The 18,255-nt window shown below is 41.4% G+C and overlaps 1 protein-coding gene and 1 non-coding gene across 2 annotated transcripts in view; one reads left to right on the forward strand and one right to left on the reverse strand.

Annotated features, from left to right (window-relative positions):
* Nucleotides 1-2,107: 2,107 nt before the first annotated feature.
* On the reverse strand, nt 2,108-2,190 carry LOC122737771. The gene has a single exon (XR_006354548.1).
* A 2,192-nt stretch (nt 2,191-4,382) lies between these two features.
* ACAA2 (acetyl-CoA acyltransferase 2) overlaps nt 4,383-18,255 on the forward strand; it is a 50,853-nt gene continuing 36,980 nt past the window's right edge. The window contains exons 1-2 of the mRNA XM_043975425.1: nt 4,383-4,537; nt 17,658-17,824. Coding sequence (XP_043831360.1) covers nt 4,522-4,537; nt 17,658-17,824 — 183 coding nt within the window. The 5' untranslated portion in view covers nt 4,383-4,521. The remainder of the gene's footprint in view (nt 4,538-17,657; nt 17,825-18,255) is intronic.

The raw sequence follows: 18,255 nt of genomic DNA on the forward strand, positions 1-18,255 counted from the left end.
TTCAGGAGATAGAGGTGAGAAAGCAGTGTATTTCAGGAAAGGGGGCAAAGCCATGGAGAGAGGATATGTTGAAGTGCTATTTATCTTGAACAATCTTCATCTTGAAATGTTCAGAAAGTATTCTGAAATATTCATAGAAATGGTATATACAAAGGATATAATAAAATAGTATTATTCATGAAAACAAATGACCAAACTTCTAGAAAGGAGGGAAGAGTAAGCTGAAGTAAACTGAAATATAAATGTAAAAAGGGAACAAAATTGAAGTTTTATAATACTTGGGTGAAGTCTCATTGGTAGAGTTAGAAAGTTGATTTCCACAGGTGTCAGATGATATTAGGAACCTCAACATCTGTACATAACCCATTCTGGACTAATTATATGAGGGTGGTAAAATGGAAAGAATGCTGAGACTCATTCCAACTGATAGTAAGTTCAAGGAATTTAGAACTAGGAGATCTTCGAACTTATGGGATCATAGATTTAACACTGAAAGGAATCTAGTCCAATCTCTCATTTTACAGATGAAGAAACTGAGGTCTAGAGAGATTAAGTGACTTGCCCAAGGTCACACAGGTAAGTAGTGGACAGGATCTGAATCCAGGTTTGCAATCTTAAAATTAGTGCTCACACTACCATGTTTGGGTATATCACTTCACCTTTCAAGAATTTAGTTTTTTCCTCATAAGCAACTGGAGGAAACTGAAACCGTAAAGAGCTAATGTTATATGATCTATGAACTTAAAAGGTTCAAGTCCTGCACCATGAGCATATCTACACTTGAATTTCTTGTATTCCCCCCATCTCTCACCTCAACTTCCCTGCTACTGAAATTTCTGAAGCCTCTGCCAACCTCAGACCTCTAGAATTTGTAGGAAACCAAGTCAGAGAAATTAAAAGGAAAGCTGGAGTTATAGCAAGACAGCCCAATGAAGACTGAAATAAGGCTGAGCCAGATATTTATATGGGTAGTTTTTCCCCTGTACCTTTAGAAACCAGAGTAATATTAATTCTCTAACACAACCCCCATCCCTCCAGATGATTCCTTTATTCCATAAACCCCACCCTAAATTTCCTTCCCAGTTTTCTTTCTGTTATCAGGACCAGGATTCCATTCCTTAGCACCTACTTTACTGGGTTGAGAGGGTCAGAATGGGCTAATTCACTTTGCAAACCTTACGTGCTTTATAAATGTTAGCTAATATTCCCACCTCTGCTGACTACTGTATAATTATTGGGAAGTGGTTGGCATGGATACTTCAAGGTCTCTTCCTGATCTATGATATCCTGCAACTAGTCTATGGGATCTTTAGGTCAAAATATTAATAGCTAACATTTATATAGTGCTTATCATGTACCCAGCACTATGCCAAGCACTCTACAATGATCTCATCTGATTCTCACCACCCTGGGAGGTAGGCGCTATTACTACCCTGTTTTACCTTATGAGGAAACTGAGACAGAGATTAAGTGATTTGGCAAACTGGGATCTGGGACTGGATTTGAAGTGAGAACTTTCTGACTCCAGGTCCAGTGCTCTCTCCACTGGGCCACTTAGCTGCTCCTGCCATTGGCTATCTATCCATACATCATCTCTCCATTGCTTCTCAGCAACGCTTTATGTGTTGTCTTCTCCCAGTGAACAAAGACGACCAATTATATGTTATCTATATCTCTAGAGCTTAAAGTTCCTAACACATGCAAAACGCTTCATCAATGCTCACCGTATATATGTGTCTAATCTATCACCATTTGTCCAATGAATAAGCAAAGGGATGGTTAAAAGAGTAAAAGATGCTAACAACTTCAAATCCTGTGGAAGTAATCTACCCTCTCGGTAATTCCATTTTACAGTCGAAAGTCGACTGGACTTGGAGCCAGAGGGCCCCGGGTTCAAATACTGTTAACTACTTCTGTGACCTTGGGCAAGTCACTTAATCTCTCTTGGCTTCAGTTTTCTCATCTGAAAAATGAAGGGGGCTGGATTAAACGGCCTTTTAAAGTCCCCTCCAGCTCTAGATGCTGTAGCAGTAGTAAGGCCACCAAACTAAAATTATACCCTTCCAACCAGCAACAAGCCCCCCTCCCTGGGGATGCCGGGCTCCCCCGGTCTCAGTCCGCTCTCAGCACACATTGCATCACCTGGTTCTACGAACTCAGATTGCGCAGTGGCCACGTCATCATCGACCAGGGCTCTAGAGAGCCGCCTATGGCACCCCTTCTTCCTAAACGCCCTCCCCCCAGCACCGACCAACCTCCCCAGGGGACACGACCCAGGAGGGCGCCCCTGCCCCGCCGGTACCCGCCCCTCCTGCTCAGCGCCGGCCCGGTCCCCAAGCCTCCCATCCCCTGCGGTCGTTGTTCCATAATCACTTCAGGGTCCCAGCACCAAACCCTCCCCCGCCCGGGAGCCCGATCATATAAGGAAAATACTGTAGGTTCACTTGGGAGGTGCGCGGGGCGGCTCGGGCGCTTCTCCCCCTTCCTAGATGCTAACAAAACCCTTCCGGCCTTTGAGCCGCCCCGGCGAGCCTGACGACAAAATCCCGCGCGCCCGGAAGTCGTCACCCTAGCCTCCAGCTCCGAGGAGAAAGGCGGACCCTTTAGCCAATCGCATCCCGCCTCTGGGTCGCCCACCCCACCAATCGTACCCGCCTCAGGGCCGCTCTTCCCGCCCCTCCCCACTCTGCCCCTCCAGGAGTTTGAGCCTTTGCGACCTGGGTCCTTCGTCCTATCTGTGTTTTAGACCGAAGCTTGTTAAGTTTTGGGGGGTCGCGAAAAATGTGAAAACAATTAAAAGTTATGTATACCTATTTTATATACCAACATACCCGAGGTCGCGTAAAAATTTCTTGGGTGAAAAGGGATCGCGAATGCAAAAAGTTTAAGTCCCGACATAGAGTTTCACCAGACTCCCGGTTTCTCCCTTTTGCTTAGGGTAATAATTCAATAATTTAATAAATCAACATTTATTAAGAGCCTACTGTGTGTCGGGCACTGTGGATACAATTAACAGAAAGGGCAGTCCCAGCTCTTCTTTACAATCTAATGGGAGTTGGGGAGATATCATACAAAAAGAGGCAGGAAAATGACAGCGCGTGGAGGAAAGAGCCCAGGGGGAACCAGCTCAGGTAAACCTTATTGGGATGAGTTCCGGCCAAGCAGAGAAGCAGATGCAAGGTGGAACGAGGGTCCAATTTTAGCCCTCAATAAAGGCAGGCGGTAGGAGGAGTTTGGTACTCCACCCTCCAGCCCTCCAATCGGAAGGGAGAGGAAGCTGAGGAGTTAGCAGCACGGAGTAGAGTTTGGAAGTGATGAGTGGATCCTGGCCAGGACATCTTGTTCCCTGTAGTCGAAACCAAGCAGAGGAGCAGCTGGAAAGTGGATTACTTACGAGGGCTGGAAAGGCCCTTGCCGAGTTCAAATCTAGCCCTGGACCCTTAGTAACTGTGTGTGTGCCCCTGGGCAAAACAATTAACCTCTGTTTGCCTCGGTTTTCTCATCAGTAAAATGGGGATAATAATAGCCCCTACCTTCTGTGATGAAATAATGGGTTTAAACATCACACTTCCCAGGGTTGTGGTGAGGATCAAATGAAATCATAATGCTAAGGCGCTTAGTGCCTGGCACATAAAAAGCATCATAAAAATGTTAGCTATTACATTTTTAATTGTCTTGTCCGGTTTGGCATATTAATTTTTCTTCACGTTGTTATAAACTAATGATTATATATGTGCCCTTAATAATTAGTATATACAGTATACATATTTGTATATTGTATATGTATGTGTATGTGTACATACATACCCTAAGAGAGTGTGGCACAGTGAGGAGAGCCAGCCTTAGAGTAAAAGGCTGGAATTCAAGTCTGACCTATGACAAGTACTGATGCGGTTCAGCATCAACCATTTGATCTTTTCTTTTCTTTTGTTTGATTGGTTTGTTTTTGTTTTTCTTTTGCGGGACATTGAGGGTTAAGTGACTTGCCCAGGGTCACACAGCTAGTGTCAAATGTCTAAGGCCCTGTTTGAACTCAGGAACATGAGTCTTGGGCTCAGGGCCTGGCACTCTAACCACGACCTAACTGCACCCATATAAACAAACATGTAAACACATACAAGAAAAGGGGCATCTTCAGACAATAAAACAAAGGGGGCACTATGGAGAGATGGACACAAAGTTACATAAAGGCCTGCAGCAACACACGCCGATTCCCCGGGGTCTTCCTCGATAAAGCAGAGCCTTTTGCGTGTCAGGGAGGGAGGAAAAGAAGAGCTGGGGCGGCGCATTGGGATGTGCAAAGTTCGATTTCCCCTTGAGGCTTAGGAGTAGAGGGCTGGCAGGGCGGCTGCACCTCGGAGCCAAAGTGGGAGGAGAATGTAGGTGAAAGGGCACTCGAGGGGGCCGGGCTCAAGACAGCGGTTCCCCTACAAAGCTCGGGGCGCCTCGCAGCTTTCGTAATTCGCTCCGCGGCAGAGCCAACTCTCGCATCCAGGGAAGAAGCGTCCAGCCCGCCCAGCCATGGCTCTGCTCAGAGGTAAGGAGAGCCCCCCATCTCCGGGACCCTTGCACAGCCCTCCCCGGGAGCCCCGCTGTGGTCACGTTTGAAGAGCCCCGGGGCCGAGGACGCTGGCTGCCCTCCCCCACAGCTGGCCTTGAGCGATCGTCGCCCCCCTTCCCATTGAGGGCGCCTCATGTTCTAGAACCTAAACCTAGAACCAATGAGCTAGCATTTGTGTTCAGGGCACGGGTCTGGCTCTGACACCACGCCCTAGAGAGGCCGTGCACTTTGTAATCGATTACCTTCGCCCAATGTTAATATCAATACACCTGCCTCCCTCGGACTGTAGGAGGAGAGCGATTGGATACTCTATATAAATGTATATAAATGTGAGTTTTATATTGTTGAAGAGAGTGATTGAAAAAAGAATACACTTAGGAAAAGCCGGAAGGTTAAAGTCTCACTTTTTGAGCCCTGCAGGATATGCAGATTCGTTAAGTTTGATGGAAGGCAAGGTTTGCCATCCCGGCAGTAGTTGCAGTAGTGTTTTTGGCAGAGATACTGAAGTGGTTTGTCACTTCCTTCTCCAGCTCATTTTACAGATGAGGAAACTGAGGCAAATAGGGTTGTGACTTTCCCAGGGTCACATAGCTAGTAAGTGGCTGAGGTAATATTTGAACTCAAGGAAATGAGACTTCCTGACCCCAGGCCTGGCACTCTAACTAACTGTGCCACCTAGCTCTACCAATAAAGGAATTAATAAAAGATTAATAATTAATAATTAGCAGTATTTACCAGATATCCAACAGCACCTATTCAGCATTTTTGAGTGAAAAGATTCCATAACCGTACAGTTAAGGTTTTTCCCATTCTAAAATAATCTTAAATGTGTTGCTTTTAATGAATCATTTGCAAATAGACATGACACTTTTGCCTTATGGCCTGGGCCTATCTTAAAGAATTGGTTGCCCACTGACTTGGCATTTTTCAAAGATAAATATGCAGAAGGCTCTCACTGCTGAACCTTCTTTGTTTACTGGCCCAAAGAGGGGACCTAAGGAGGTTTCTAAGCTCTAAGTCTGTAACTTCTATCTAGATAGCAAGCCTCTCTGTCCCAGTTTATTGAAGGGCAACGGCAAACATCCTGCATGGTTTGCTGCTATATCCCTTATGCCTCCTCTGGCATTATTATGGTCATAGGAACAGAGATTCAAATAATGATATGAGATTCTAATTGTTTTTTTCCCAGTTACATGTAAAAACAATGACTAACTTTGTTGTTGTTTTTTTTTTAATTTTGAGTTCCAAATTCTCTCCCTCTCTTCCTCCCTAACTCTTTCCCTGATATGGCAAAAATTAGATATAGATTATACATGCAAAACATTTCCATTTAAAATGAGATTCTGAAAAAAAAATAAATAAAATAAGATTCTGAGACAAGTTTATCATCATTTTCCAGACTGCATTCGCTCAGCCCTCATTTTACCCATACCCTTCAATCCTGGAATATATCTTAGACATAGGAGGGTATCCTCATCCCTCAGCACAGTGCCAAGCATATAATAGGTGCTTAATAAATGTTTGTTGATTAATTGAGTGACTTTAGAAATGATTTAGCCGGGGGCAGCTAGGTGGCACAGTGGATAAAGCACTGGCCTTGCATTCAGGAGGACCTGAGTTCAAATCCAGCCTCAGACACTTGACACTTGCTAGCTGTGTGACCCTGGGCAAGTCACTTAACCCTCACTGCCCCACCAAAAAAAAAGAAAAGAAATGATTTAGCCCTGTCTCCATCTCTTGTTTTTAAGGAAGCAGGAAGCCCAGTAAGAAGGCCAGGTAGTTAGTATCCAGATCCCCTAGTTTCCATGCCAATAATCTTCCTACTATACATTTCCTTCCTGCTCATATTTTGTTCATATATAAAAACACCACCTGCAGGAATAATCCCTAAGGTAAACTAATGGTCATAATTGTTGTACCCAAAAAATGGGATGGCATACTAGTTACCAATTACATTTGAAGAAAAATCTGCCCAAGTTTTTTTTTACTAGGTTACTATACTCACCGTCGTAAGGAATGACTACTTTACTACTATATGAATTATTACTTGTATTCTCTTTAGCCTTTATTCTCCTTTTCACTTTTTTTTTTTTAGTGAGGCAATTGGGGTCAAGTGACTTGCCCAGGGTCACACAGCTAGTTAAGTGTTAAGTGTCTGAGGCCGGATTTGAACTCAGGTACCCCTGATTCCAGGGCCGGTGCTCCATCCACTGCGCCATCCTTTTCACTTTTAGGATTTTTTTCATATTATCTCTCAAGCAGTCAATACAAATGGCCACTTAATTACTAAATATCTTATTTGAAATTGTATGGTATAGAAATATTTCTTAACTTACCGGGATGGTTCTTTTTATTTACCCTTAGAGCAAAATGTCCACGGTCACATTACAACTAAGGAAAGAGTTCTTCCTTTTTTTGTGTTTGGAAGCCTAGTGAGGGCAGTCATGTGACTGTCAGAGGGGCCATCCCATTGGCTGGGACTGTTTGGGCTGTTTCTAGGTTTGGGGGAAGAGAATTGGGCTTTCTAGGTGGAAGCTGGAAAGGGACAGGCCTTCTGCTGCTTATTTTCAGCTGATTCCTGGGTGGTGGTATTTTTTCAGGTATTATAATTTCCCTTTCCCCATTTTATTTCCTTTTCCCTTGATCCTACTGATCCTGTTTGTGTTTTTTTTTAAGTTCGTTCTTGTTAAAATAAATCTTGTTCTGTTTTAAGGGAGGCTGCCAATCTCCTTCCTTGCCCCAATATTGCAGCGAGCCGCTTAACTAGCACTCCCCAATTAAAAATTGGTCCCCACAGTATCATGAACCTCTTTGATAGTCTGGTAAAGCCTGTGAACTTCTCAGAATAATGATCTTAAATGCATCAAATATAATTTGCTTATATTGAAAAACATACTGTGTTTTTTTCATATCCAAGTTCAGGGACCACTTGAAATCTATCCACAGAACATGACTTCCACATTAAGAACCCTGGCCTGAACTAGATTTATTTATTTGGGCTCTTTTCACTTAAATAAACAGAAATCTCTACCTAGCTGTGAATTCAGCTCATTTACCCATTGTCAAACACCATATGTAATTCACATCTTCAAAAAGTTATCAGAATGTTACCAAAATTGACTCTTCTCTCTTGAAAAATTGCTGGCTCTTTCCCTAAAGAATCTCCTGTCTCTAGAGCTGATTAGAAAGGAAAGAATGGGACTGACAGGTGATAAATAAGAATGTTAGCATTCAAAGCCCATTCCATTAGAATTACCCAGCATCTTGCTCTCTCTTTTTTTGGGGGGGCGCAGGGCGTTAAGTGACTTGCCCAAGTTCACACAGCTAGTGTCAGGTGTCTGAGGCCAGATTCAAACTCAGGTCGTCCTGAATCCAGGGCTGGTGCTTTATCCACCCCGCCACCTAACTGCCCCCATCTTGCTCTTTCTCATCAGGATTCTGTACATTGGACTAATATTTGAAAAGCCATTCTTTTTTTTTTTTTTTTTTTAGTGAGGCAATTGGGGTCAAGTGACTTGCCCAGGGTCACACAGCTAGCAAGTGTGTGTTAAGTGTCTGAGGCGGGATCAGAACTCAGGTACTCCTGACTCCAGGGCCGGTGCTCTATCCACTGCGCCACCTAGCTGCCCCCTGAAAAGCCATTTTTGTTGGTGCTCTCATTTCAATGTTTGCAGATCCTTAGCTTCTATGAATTATCAGAATTCTGCAGACTCAAACGGTTTCATGTGTGGAAGAAGATGGTAATGTCACAGCCCTTTTAACTTTCTAATTTTAACATGGAATGGGCCCTTGGCTTAAACAAAAAAAGTTACTGGCTTTGATTAGAGCCCATAGTAGGGGAAAGACTATAAATTAGATAAGGAAAAGCAAAGTAATTTCCCCTTACCTTGTGAAATATAGGGGCATAAGGAATGGAATTTCCCTGTGAGGACTGACACTTTTTTACTGTAGCTTTAGAATGTTAGGGAGGTTTAAGTGTGACTTGCCTGGGATCACATAGCCAGTATGTGTCACAGGCAGGATTTGAACTCAGGTCTATTGGACTTTGGTACTAGATTCTTTGAAATATACACTTAACTTTTTAAAAAAGTATTATAGTTTTCCTCTCTTATAATCCAAGTTATTAGTGCATTTCTTGTTTTTATCAGACACAGTTGTTTGGGTAGTCACTGACCCTTAAAACTATAAGATAGATAGCAAGTCCTCACACTCTCTCCTAGCCCAGTTAAATAAGATAAGTCTCATTTTTAGGGTGACACATGATTTTTTTTCTCCTAAAGCTTTAAGAGAAAATTTTCTAGGGGCAGCTAGGTGGCGCAGTGGATAGAGCACCGGCCCTGGAGTCAGGAGTACCTGAGTTCAAATCTGGCCTCAGACACTTAACACTTACTAGCTGTGTGACCCTGGGCAAGTCACTTAACCCCAATTGCCTCACTAAAAACAAAACAAAAACAAAAGAGAAAATCTTCTGTTTGACAATTGGAGGAAAACAGCACATAATAAGGAAATAGAATTATGGGGGTTCCTAGTGATATTGCATGGGGGAAGAGAACAAGCATTTATTAAGCACTTATTATGTGCCACGAACTATGTTAGGTGCTTTACAAATATTACCTCCCTTGATCTTCACAACAACCCTTTGAGGTAGGTGTTGTTATCCTCATTTTATAAATGAGGAAAATGAGACAGGCAGGGCTTAAGTGAATTTCTCAGGGTTACACATCTTCAAAGTGTATGAAGTCAGATATGATCTCAAGTCTTTTAAACAACAAATTCAGCACTATATCTACTGTCCTACCTAGCTGCCCCTTGGTCTTCTCCTTAGTGCGGGTCCCCCACACTGTAAAAATATTTTATTAACTAGGCCTAATTTGGGGGGGGGTTAAAGCTAACTGGAGGACTAATTCTGGGACTTTTGACAATTTGGCTATCTGACTGCTATTAATTTAATATAGGTTGTTTATAAAGTTCCACCACACTGCTCCACTCCCTAATTGATAAGCAAAAGATTAAGAAGCCTCTTAACTAAATAATCAAAGCAGAGTTTATTTATGAGATACAATTTAAATTAAGAATACAGGGAAATAAAAGTACAACCTGACTGCGTTACTGTTCTGGTGCTTCCACCTGCTGCCCCTGGAACTTTTTTAATACAATAAGGGTCAAGGGTCGTAGCTGCCTCTTGCCTTATCCTGTCAGGCCCCTGAGTCTAACCCCCAGGTCTATATATCTATCTATCTATCTATATATATCTATCTATTTATATCTATCTATCTATCTATCTATCTATCTATCTATCTATCTATCTATCTATCTATCTATCTATCTATCTATCTATCTATCTATCTATATATCTTTCTTTTCTCCACTCAAATCTCTGGGCTTTTTTTACACCCCCACAGACCAAGCTAATCCGCCAGCCAGAGCTGGGGCTGGGGCTGGGGGGACGCTTGAGCGTCACGGGCCTCAGCACAGGCTATGCCAGAGCCTGGCCTGGACGAGCCCGGGATCCCTCAGATACCTCCGCTCAGGGTGGCGGGAGCTGGAGTTCTCTCCCCAGCCATCTGACCTGGTGTTTGTAGAGCCCGCGGGGCTTTTTGGCTCAGCTGAAGCAGAGGGGGAGGGGCACCAGCACCTCCCACACAGAAGAGACCCTGAGGGCCTAAGGCTTTCTAATCTCAGCCTAAAGGTAGGGTCCCCAAATCAAAATAAATTTCCACAACACTAGGTCTTGTATTGTCCAACTCTTCATTGACCCTATTTGGGATTTTCTTGGCAAAGATACTGGAGTGGTTTGCCATCTTCTTTTCTAGCTCATTTTACAAAGGAGGAAACAGGCAAATGGGGTTAAGTGACTTGTACAGGGTCACACAGCTAGCAGGTGTCTGAGACCAGATTTAAATTCAGGAAGATGAGTCTTCCTGACTCCAGGCCTGGTGCTCTATCCTCTGTGTCACCTAGCTATGCACAGTTACTCCCTAACTGAATTGAGATAGTTAAAATATGATAAATCTCAATGACTCAAAAACCTTACATTTTTTATTCCCTGATTTTTAACAGGGTTTTAGATCAAGACATAGGTGTTAATCACATTTATGGATGGAATAAATCTGGGAAAGATAGCTACCCCACTGAGTAACAGAATCAGTAGTTTAAAAGGTATTGAAAGAATGAAATAATGGGCAGAAACAACAAAATCAAATTAATAGAGGTAAAGTCTGCCATTTCATTTCAGTTATTTTTTTGGTAAATTTAAAAATTTATTGTAAAAATATAAAATGAGAAAAGAAAAAACATTGCCATGTACACAGATAGGAGAGGATTCAATGTAAAACAATAAATTTCCATTTCAAGACAACCTATGTAATAAATGCCATACATTGTTTTCAAAGCTACTTACCTTTTCTTTGCTTCTTTGTTGGTTTTCTTTTGTTCCCTGCTGTGCACTTTTAACTTTATCTTCCTCCCTGCCCCCCAAGAAGTCTACAATTAAGCATGGATATGTATATACATATATGCATATGCATAGAATACGTGTATATGTGTGTGTGTGTGTATATATATATATATACACACACACACACACACAAGTACGCACATATACATGTATGTAAGACTACCATACTTATTTCTACTTGTCATCTGTTTCTCTGAGGCTAAATAGCAGCTTCCTTAATAAGTCCAAGTCTCCATGTTTTTCCAAGGCATCCATCTCCTTCATCTCAGTGATATTCCAATCCAGTCACATCCTATCTGCCTATGAAAAATTTCCCCCAATTTTCTACATTCCTTCTAATCTTGGCTATATAGGTTTTATTTATACTAGAAAATTTATTCATTTTATACTTAAACAATGCTCTTACCTTATAATATAGTTTAAGGTCTGATACTACCAAAACTATTTCCTTTACTTTTTTTTTCCTGTTTCTTTGAAGTTCCTGACCTTTGGTTCTTCCAAATGAACTTTATCATTTTTTTCTAACTCAGTAAAATAATTTTTAGTGATTTAATTGGGATGACATTGAATCAGTAGATTATTTAGGTAAAATTGTCATTTTTCAAATTATATTGGCCACGAACAATAAATATGACTTCAGTTATTTGGATCTGGACTTATTTGTATAAAAAGTGTTTTATGTTTATGTTCATATAGTTCCTGTGTCTGTTTTGGCAGGCATACATTCAAGTATTTTATACTTTCTAGTTAGTTTACATGATCTAAAATGGTATTTAATACTATTTCTGACTTAGTGTAGTTTCTCAGTTTTTCTCTTTTAATTAATTCTATTTTAACTTTACCTTTGTCTACTATCTACTATCCCTGCCTTATTTACATAATAAATTCTACTCCTGCCCTTTATTTTATCTTTGTGTGTATCTCTCATTTTTATGTTTCCTAAAAGCAAAATATTGTTGAATTCAGATTTTTAATCTGCTGTTTGTTTTATTCACATTCCGAGCTACAATTACTTGTGTATTTTCCTCTTTCCTATTTTTCCTCACTATCCTCACCCTATTTACCCTGTCCCTCCTCACTCCTCTGCTTTACTTCTGCTCACTACCTGGACTTCTTATTCCTTAACCTACCTGTCCCTCTAAAAGTCTCTCCCTTTGTATTCTTCCCCATCATTATCTCCTTGCCCTCTTCTTTCTGAAGTTTTATACTCTTCTAGATAGATAGATACAGATCGATCTGTCTATCATCCTTCTAACTAGCTAGGTATCTGTTGTTCCTGCTAATCCATTCTGCCCTCCCTGATTCTAACTTCTGTCTTAATTCTTTCTTTTATGCCTTATTTGTATGAGATTTCTCATTTTTATCTCTCCCTACAGTTTTATTTTTTTAGAATCATCAGCTCATACTCAGCTCCCAAGCTTTTCTTTGAAACCACCCAAATAATGACGGTCATAAAAGTACTGCTAATATTTTCATATATAAGAAGTAAACACTTTGGTCTTATTGGATCCCTTGTTTACCTTATATTTCTCCTGAATGTTGTATGTTGATTTTTCTCTTAAGTTCTGGGGGTTTTGTCACAAAAACCTGAAAGTTTTTCAATTTGTTAAATGTCCTTTTTTTTTTTTGCCACTAAGGATTATACTTAGCTTTGGTTATAACCACAGATCTTTTGCTCTATGGAAGATAGTATTCCAAGATCCTACAATATAATAGCTGCTGGGTCTTGTGTAATCCTTATTGTAGCTCCATGATATTTAATTTTTTTCTTGTTGCTCCCAATATTTTCTCCTAAACCTGGGAGCTTTGAAACTTGGCTATGATATTCCTAAAAGGTTTTTTTTTTTCCCCCTGGGATCTGTTTCAGGTGGTGATCATTGGATTTTTTTTTTCTATTTCTGCTTTGCCTTCTTGTTCTAGAACTTCAGGGCAATTTTCCTTTATAATGTCTTGCAACATTGTATAGTTTTTTTTCATCATAATTTTCAGGTAGTCCAACTATTCTTATATTATGTTTCCTAGATATGTTCTCCAGATCTGTTGTTTTTCTGATGAGATGTTTCATTTTCTCTACTATTTTTTCATTATTTTGGGTCTGTTTTCTGATTTAGTGTTTAAGCACATTTTTAGCTTCCCCCTTGCCAAATTCTAGTTTTCATGGAATTATCTTCTCCCTCTAGTTTTTGGTTCTCTATTGCAAGTTGGTTGACTTTATTTTTATTTTTATGATTTTCTTGGCTTGTTCTTATTTCTTTTTCTAATTTGTCCTCAATATCTCTTATTTGGTTGTTTTTGTTGTTGTTATTGTTGTTGTTTGTTTTTTTTTGCGGAGCAATGGGGGTTAAGTGACTTGCCCAGGGTCACACAGCTAGTAAGTGTCAAGTGTCTGAGGTCAGATTTGAACTCAGGTACTCCTGAATCCAGGGCCGGTGCTTTATCCACTGTGCCACCTAGCCGCCCCCTCTTATTTGGTTTTTAAAGTTCTTTTTAGGTTCTTCCAAGAACTCTGTGCTTGGGATGGACCATTTGACATTTCTTTTTTTTCTTTTCTTTTTTGGGGGGAGGGGTGAGGCAGTGAGGGTTAAGTGACTTGCCCAGGGTCACACAACTAGTACACATCAAGTGTCTGAGGCCAGATTTGAACTCAGGTCCTCTTGAATTCAGGTCCAGTGCTTTATCTACTATGCCACCTGGCTGCCCCTCCCATTTGACATTTCTAATTGAAAAAGAAGTAACCTTTTTAGCTCCATTATCTCCTTTTGAATATGAACCCAGATCTTCTCTATTACCAGAGTAACTACCTATGGTTGGGTTCTTCTTTGCTTACCTGTATGTATATATGTATGTATGTATGTTTGGTTTGGTTTTAGCAGTTATTTTCTGAGGTCTGTTTTAGGGCCCAGCCTTAGGCTCTCCTCTTCACTCTTAAGCCATGGTTAGGGCTCCTAAGCACACTGGCAAGTAATCTTGCTCCCTGAAGTCCCAAAGTCCCTTCTGTGGCTGCAAACTATACCTGTCTTCTCTGCCCTGGGACTGAAACCAGGGATTCTCTTCTCCTGCAAGTCCTCGCCCCTCGCTACTGCTCTCACCAGGTATGTCCTAGCTCCTTCTTTCTGCTGCCACAGCTCCGGACTCATCTGGTCAGTACAGCTATAGCTATGCTTGGCATCATTCTTCTCCACTTTCACACCCTGACCATCTCTGTGAGATGAAAGTTCCTGGAGCTAAGGCTGCCTCTTTCCTGTTGCCCCCAGGGCTTAATGTTTGTCTATTCTGCAGTCAGCCCGGAGGTATTTGCTCTTTACTCTGGCTGAATCTCTGCTACTGCAGGTCCCATCTTTTCTGGGCTTTTTTCAAAATGCCTTAAGAGGACATCTGCTTTATCCCAAGTTTATTTCTGCTACTCTGAGGCAATGTTCTGTCTTTTGTGTGTGTGTATGTAGGAAATTTGTCGAGATCCGCTCCACCATCTTCTGAGAATAATGAAATATTTTTTTTTGTTTTGTTGGGTTTTTTTGTTTTTTTTTTTGCTGGGCAATGAGGGTTCAGTGACTTGCCCAGAGTCACACAGCTAGTAAGTGTCAAGTGTCTGAGGCCAAATTTGAACTCAGGTACTCCTGAATCCAGGGCTGGTGCTTTATCTACTACACCACCTAGCTGCCCCCAACTAAATATTTTTTAGTCCCCAAACAAACAAAAGTGAGTTGTTTCAGATTTCAACCCAAAAGAAATTTCTCTACATAAACCCATTCCCCTTTTCTCTATGGCATGGGAGAAATAGGTGATGGGGGTTCTTAGGTATTCCTCTTTAAAGAATTACAACTCTCACATACAGTCTAAATAGAATAAAGATGGTCTTTTATTTGGTTGCTAGAGAAAGTGACTGAGAGGGAGGAGATGACTTAGAGACATCTCTCTCTCCTCCAATGGAAAAAAAGGCCAAAGCTTTTATAGAGGATAGATGGGGTGACCTTCTGATAATAGAAAGATCTTTTTGGGGTTGGGATGGGGAAAGATTCCTGAGAGTCTGGGGGATTTTTCTTTTGAAATGATAGTTATCTCTCTCTTCTAGTTCTGGTAGTGGCCACACCTAACTTTCCTGCTATAGAATTTAATCTCCCCTAATTTCTTAGTCCCGATTAATAGATGGTATCATAGCTTCATTTCCTATTCATGCTTAGATAGTTTAGTTTTGCTTTTGCATAAGTGTGAGGAACAGCAAGAAGACAGTTTGACAGAACTGTAGAGCGTAGGAATGGGAGGGATATATAATAACAGTGGAAAGGTAGGTTGACACTAGGTCGAACAGGCGTTTAAATGCCAAATAGTTTATATTTGGTCCTAGGGTCAATAGGGAGCCACAGGATTTAAATGAGTAGGGAAGTGATATGGCCAGACCAGCAGTGTGGCCAGTTTGTGGAAGGTAGGTTGGAAGGAGAAAGACTTGAGGCAAGAAGACCTTTTGGGGAATTAATATGGCATTAGTAGAGTCAGTCCACTGAGGGGTACCTGATGCATTCCAGAGGTGATCTGCAGGACTGGGTAGCAGGGTTTTTGGAATACTGTCAGTAGTATTTATATGGCTGCTACTATGGGTTCCAGAGTTAGCTTGTAACCACCATGAGGACCCAAGGCAAGTGTAGATCATGGGAGTTTATGAGGATTAATGGATATGGGGTAGGTGTGAGTGAGTTGGTAACAAGCCCTGATACTGATTATTTTCCCATCCTCCAGTTGATTTCACCTCTCCTCCCCACCTCCTACCCCAACCTGGGTCCCTCACTTTGGAGATTACTATACCACCTACCTTCTTAAACTGTGGGTCTTGACCCCATGTGGGGGTTGAGTAACTGAATGTCGGTGTTGAGAAAAATTTGGCAGCAATATAAGGTTATGTATACCTATTTTATATACCTATATACTTGGGGTCACATAAAAATTTCTCAGGCAAAAAGGGGTTGTGAGTGGAAAAAATTTAAGAAGTCCTGTTATACCAGACCATATAAGAGAGCAAGGTGTATTGCTGTTAAGTCATTTCAGTTGTGTCCGACTCTTCATGACCCCATTCTGGGTTTTCTTAGCAAAAATACTAGAGTGGTACTAGTAGCTAGAACACTGGCCCTGAAGTTGAGAGGACCTGAGTTCAAATCTTACCTCAGACTCTTAATAGCTGTGTGACCCTGGGCAAGTCCCTAAACCCTCATTGCCTAAAACATCTGGGGCCATCTCCAGGCGTCCTGATGTATATCTTGCCACTGGACCCAGATGACTGTAGGAGAGAGTGAGATTGTTGACTTTGCACAGCCCTCTCACTTAAATCCAATTTCATAATGTCACACAGATATCATGGTCCTCTTCAAGAATGAAGGACAAAAAAAAAAAGAATGAAGGACAAACAACTAGAATGGTTTGTCATTTCCTTTTCCAGCTTATTTTACAGATGAGGAAATTGAAGCTAACAGGGTTAAGTGACTTGCCCAGGGTCACACAGCTAGTAAGTGTCAAGCGTCTGTTAAGGGTTAAAATTCTAGCTAGTCTGTCTAAAATATTTAATGAGTGGTCGCCAATAAATTATAAGCTTTAGCAAGAGTTAGACTTTTAAGCATTTATTAAGGAGAATAAGAATTTGGTAAAGAGAGAGAAAGGCCTAGATTCCTATCTATTAAAGGGAGAGCACATTTCTAGCTCCGCTCTCCACCAGAGTCCAGATGAAAGAGCGCGAGAGTGAGCGCCAGTCTCTTCCTTCCTCCTCCCACTAGCTCGCGTCACTTCCTGACTCCTGGTCTTGCCCTCAAAGACCTTCCCTTCATGGGCAGAACTCTTCTACAGTAAGTATCCAGCAGGTGGCGTTATTCCAATCGTTACACGTCTGAGGCTGGATTTGAACTCAGGCCCTCCTGAATTCAGGCCCAGTTCTTTATCCACTGTGCCACCTAGCTGCCCCGATGTATTAGTGTTTGATGTATTAAGTAGTAGGAATTGATATATTAAGTAGCAGGAATTTTTGCATTAGATAGGTTGGACCGGATGACTTGCATTATCACATAATCATTTTGGGGTTGGCAAATATGCTTTCCTGAAAACAACCCTGTGAATAAGTATTGCAAATACAATTACACCATTTTACAGATGAGAAAACTGCTTAGAGAAATTGTGAGGTACCCCCCAGCTCTTCCTGTTAAAGTCAACCAGCATTTATTCAGCAGCTACTATTTGCCTAGCACTGAGCAAGGCCCTGGGAGCACAAAAAGAGCAGAACAATCCCCAGTCGCTGATGTCCCACCCCCTTAGTTTTATAGCCGAAGAACCATTGGCCCTGAGAAGAGAAGGCAATTATCCAATTTTCCTAGGCTGGTTGGCTACAGATTCAGGATTCAAAGGTTTTCTGCCTCTAACCCTTTCCACTCTACCAGGCTTTAAATAGAGTTCTTAACTTAGTGCTCTTAGCTCCCTGTGTTTGTTGTTGATTGGCTCTGTCTATATATAGGTGAAGGAACTGGGTGAAAAGGCACTCCTGCTTCCAAGTCTCAAACCCTACAAAGGCATGAATCTGTACAGACAGATCAAGATAACCTAAATGAGGGTGAAAGGGCATAGGCTGATTCAAAACCATTAATCATTTTCTCCTGGTGGTTCTAGGGGTATACATAGTTGCTGCCAAGCGAACCCCCTTTGGGGCCTTTGGAGGTGCCCTGAAGGATTTCACAGCCACTGATCTGACCGAATTGGCTGCCAAGGCTGCCCTGTCTGCTGGCAAAGTCCCTCCAGAAATTATTGACAGTGTGATTGTGGGCAACGTCGCACAGGTTAGTAGGGCAGAAGGGAAATGAGCTCATTGTGCTTTCTTGATATGTTTTTAAATAGAATTCTTCCATTTATAGACAAGGTATCTCTAAACAAATGAATAATACTGAATAGACTTTGAGATTTGAAATGCAATATAGCTCTTGATAACATCTGTGCATTTGTAGGAGTGATGCTGCTTTCATAATTCAGAACAGATGTAATCTGCAAATATTTGATTTGAAATGTTATTAAAAACTTGCTGGCTTCCTCATTTGTATTTTGCTAAAACTAATATTAAGGCTGATTTGTGCACACTAAGTGGGGAGATATCTTTGTACTCCCCACAAGTACTCAGCTTGGGGCATTTTATATATATGGAGTACTCAGTAAATATTTGAAGGAAGGTCAAAGTGTGCTAGCAATTTATGGTTTGATCGATAAAGATCCATTT

This window comes from Dromiciops gliroides, chromosome 1, assembly GCF_019393635.1.
Source record: "Dromiciops gliroides isolate mDroGli1 chromosome 1, mDroGli1.pri, whole genome shotgun sequence".
NCBI classification, from domain to species: Eukaryota; Metazoa; Chordata; class Mammalia; order Microbiotheria; family Microbiotheriidae; genus Dromiciops; species Dromiciops gliroides.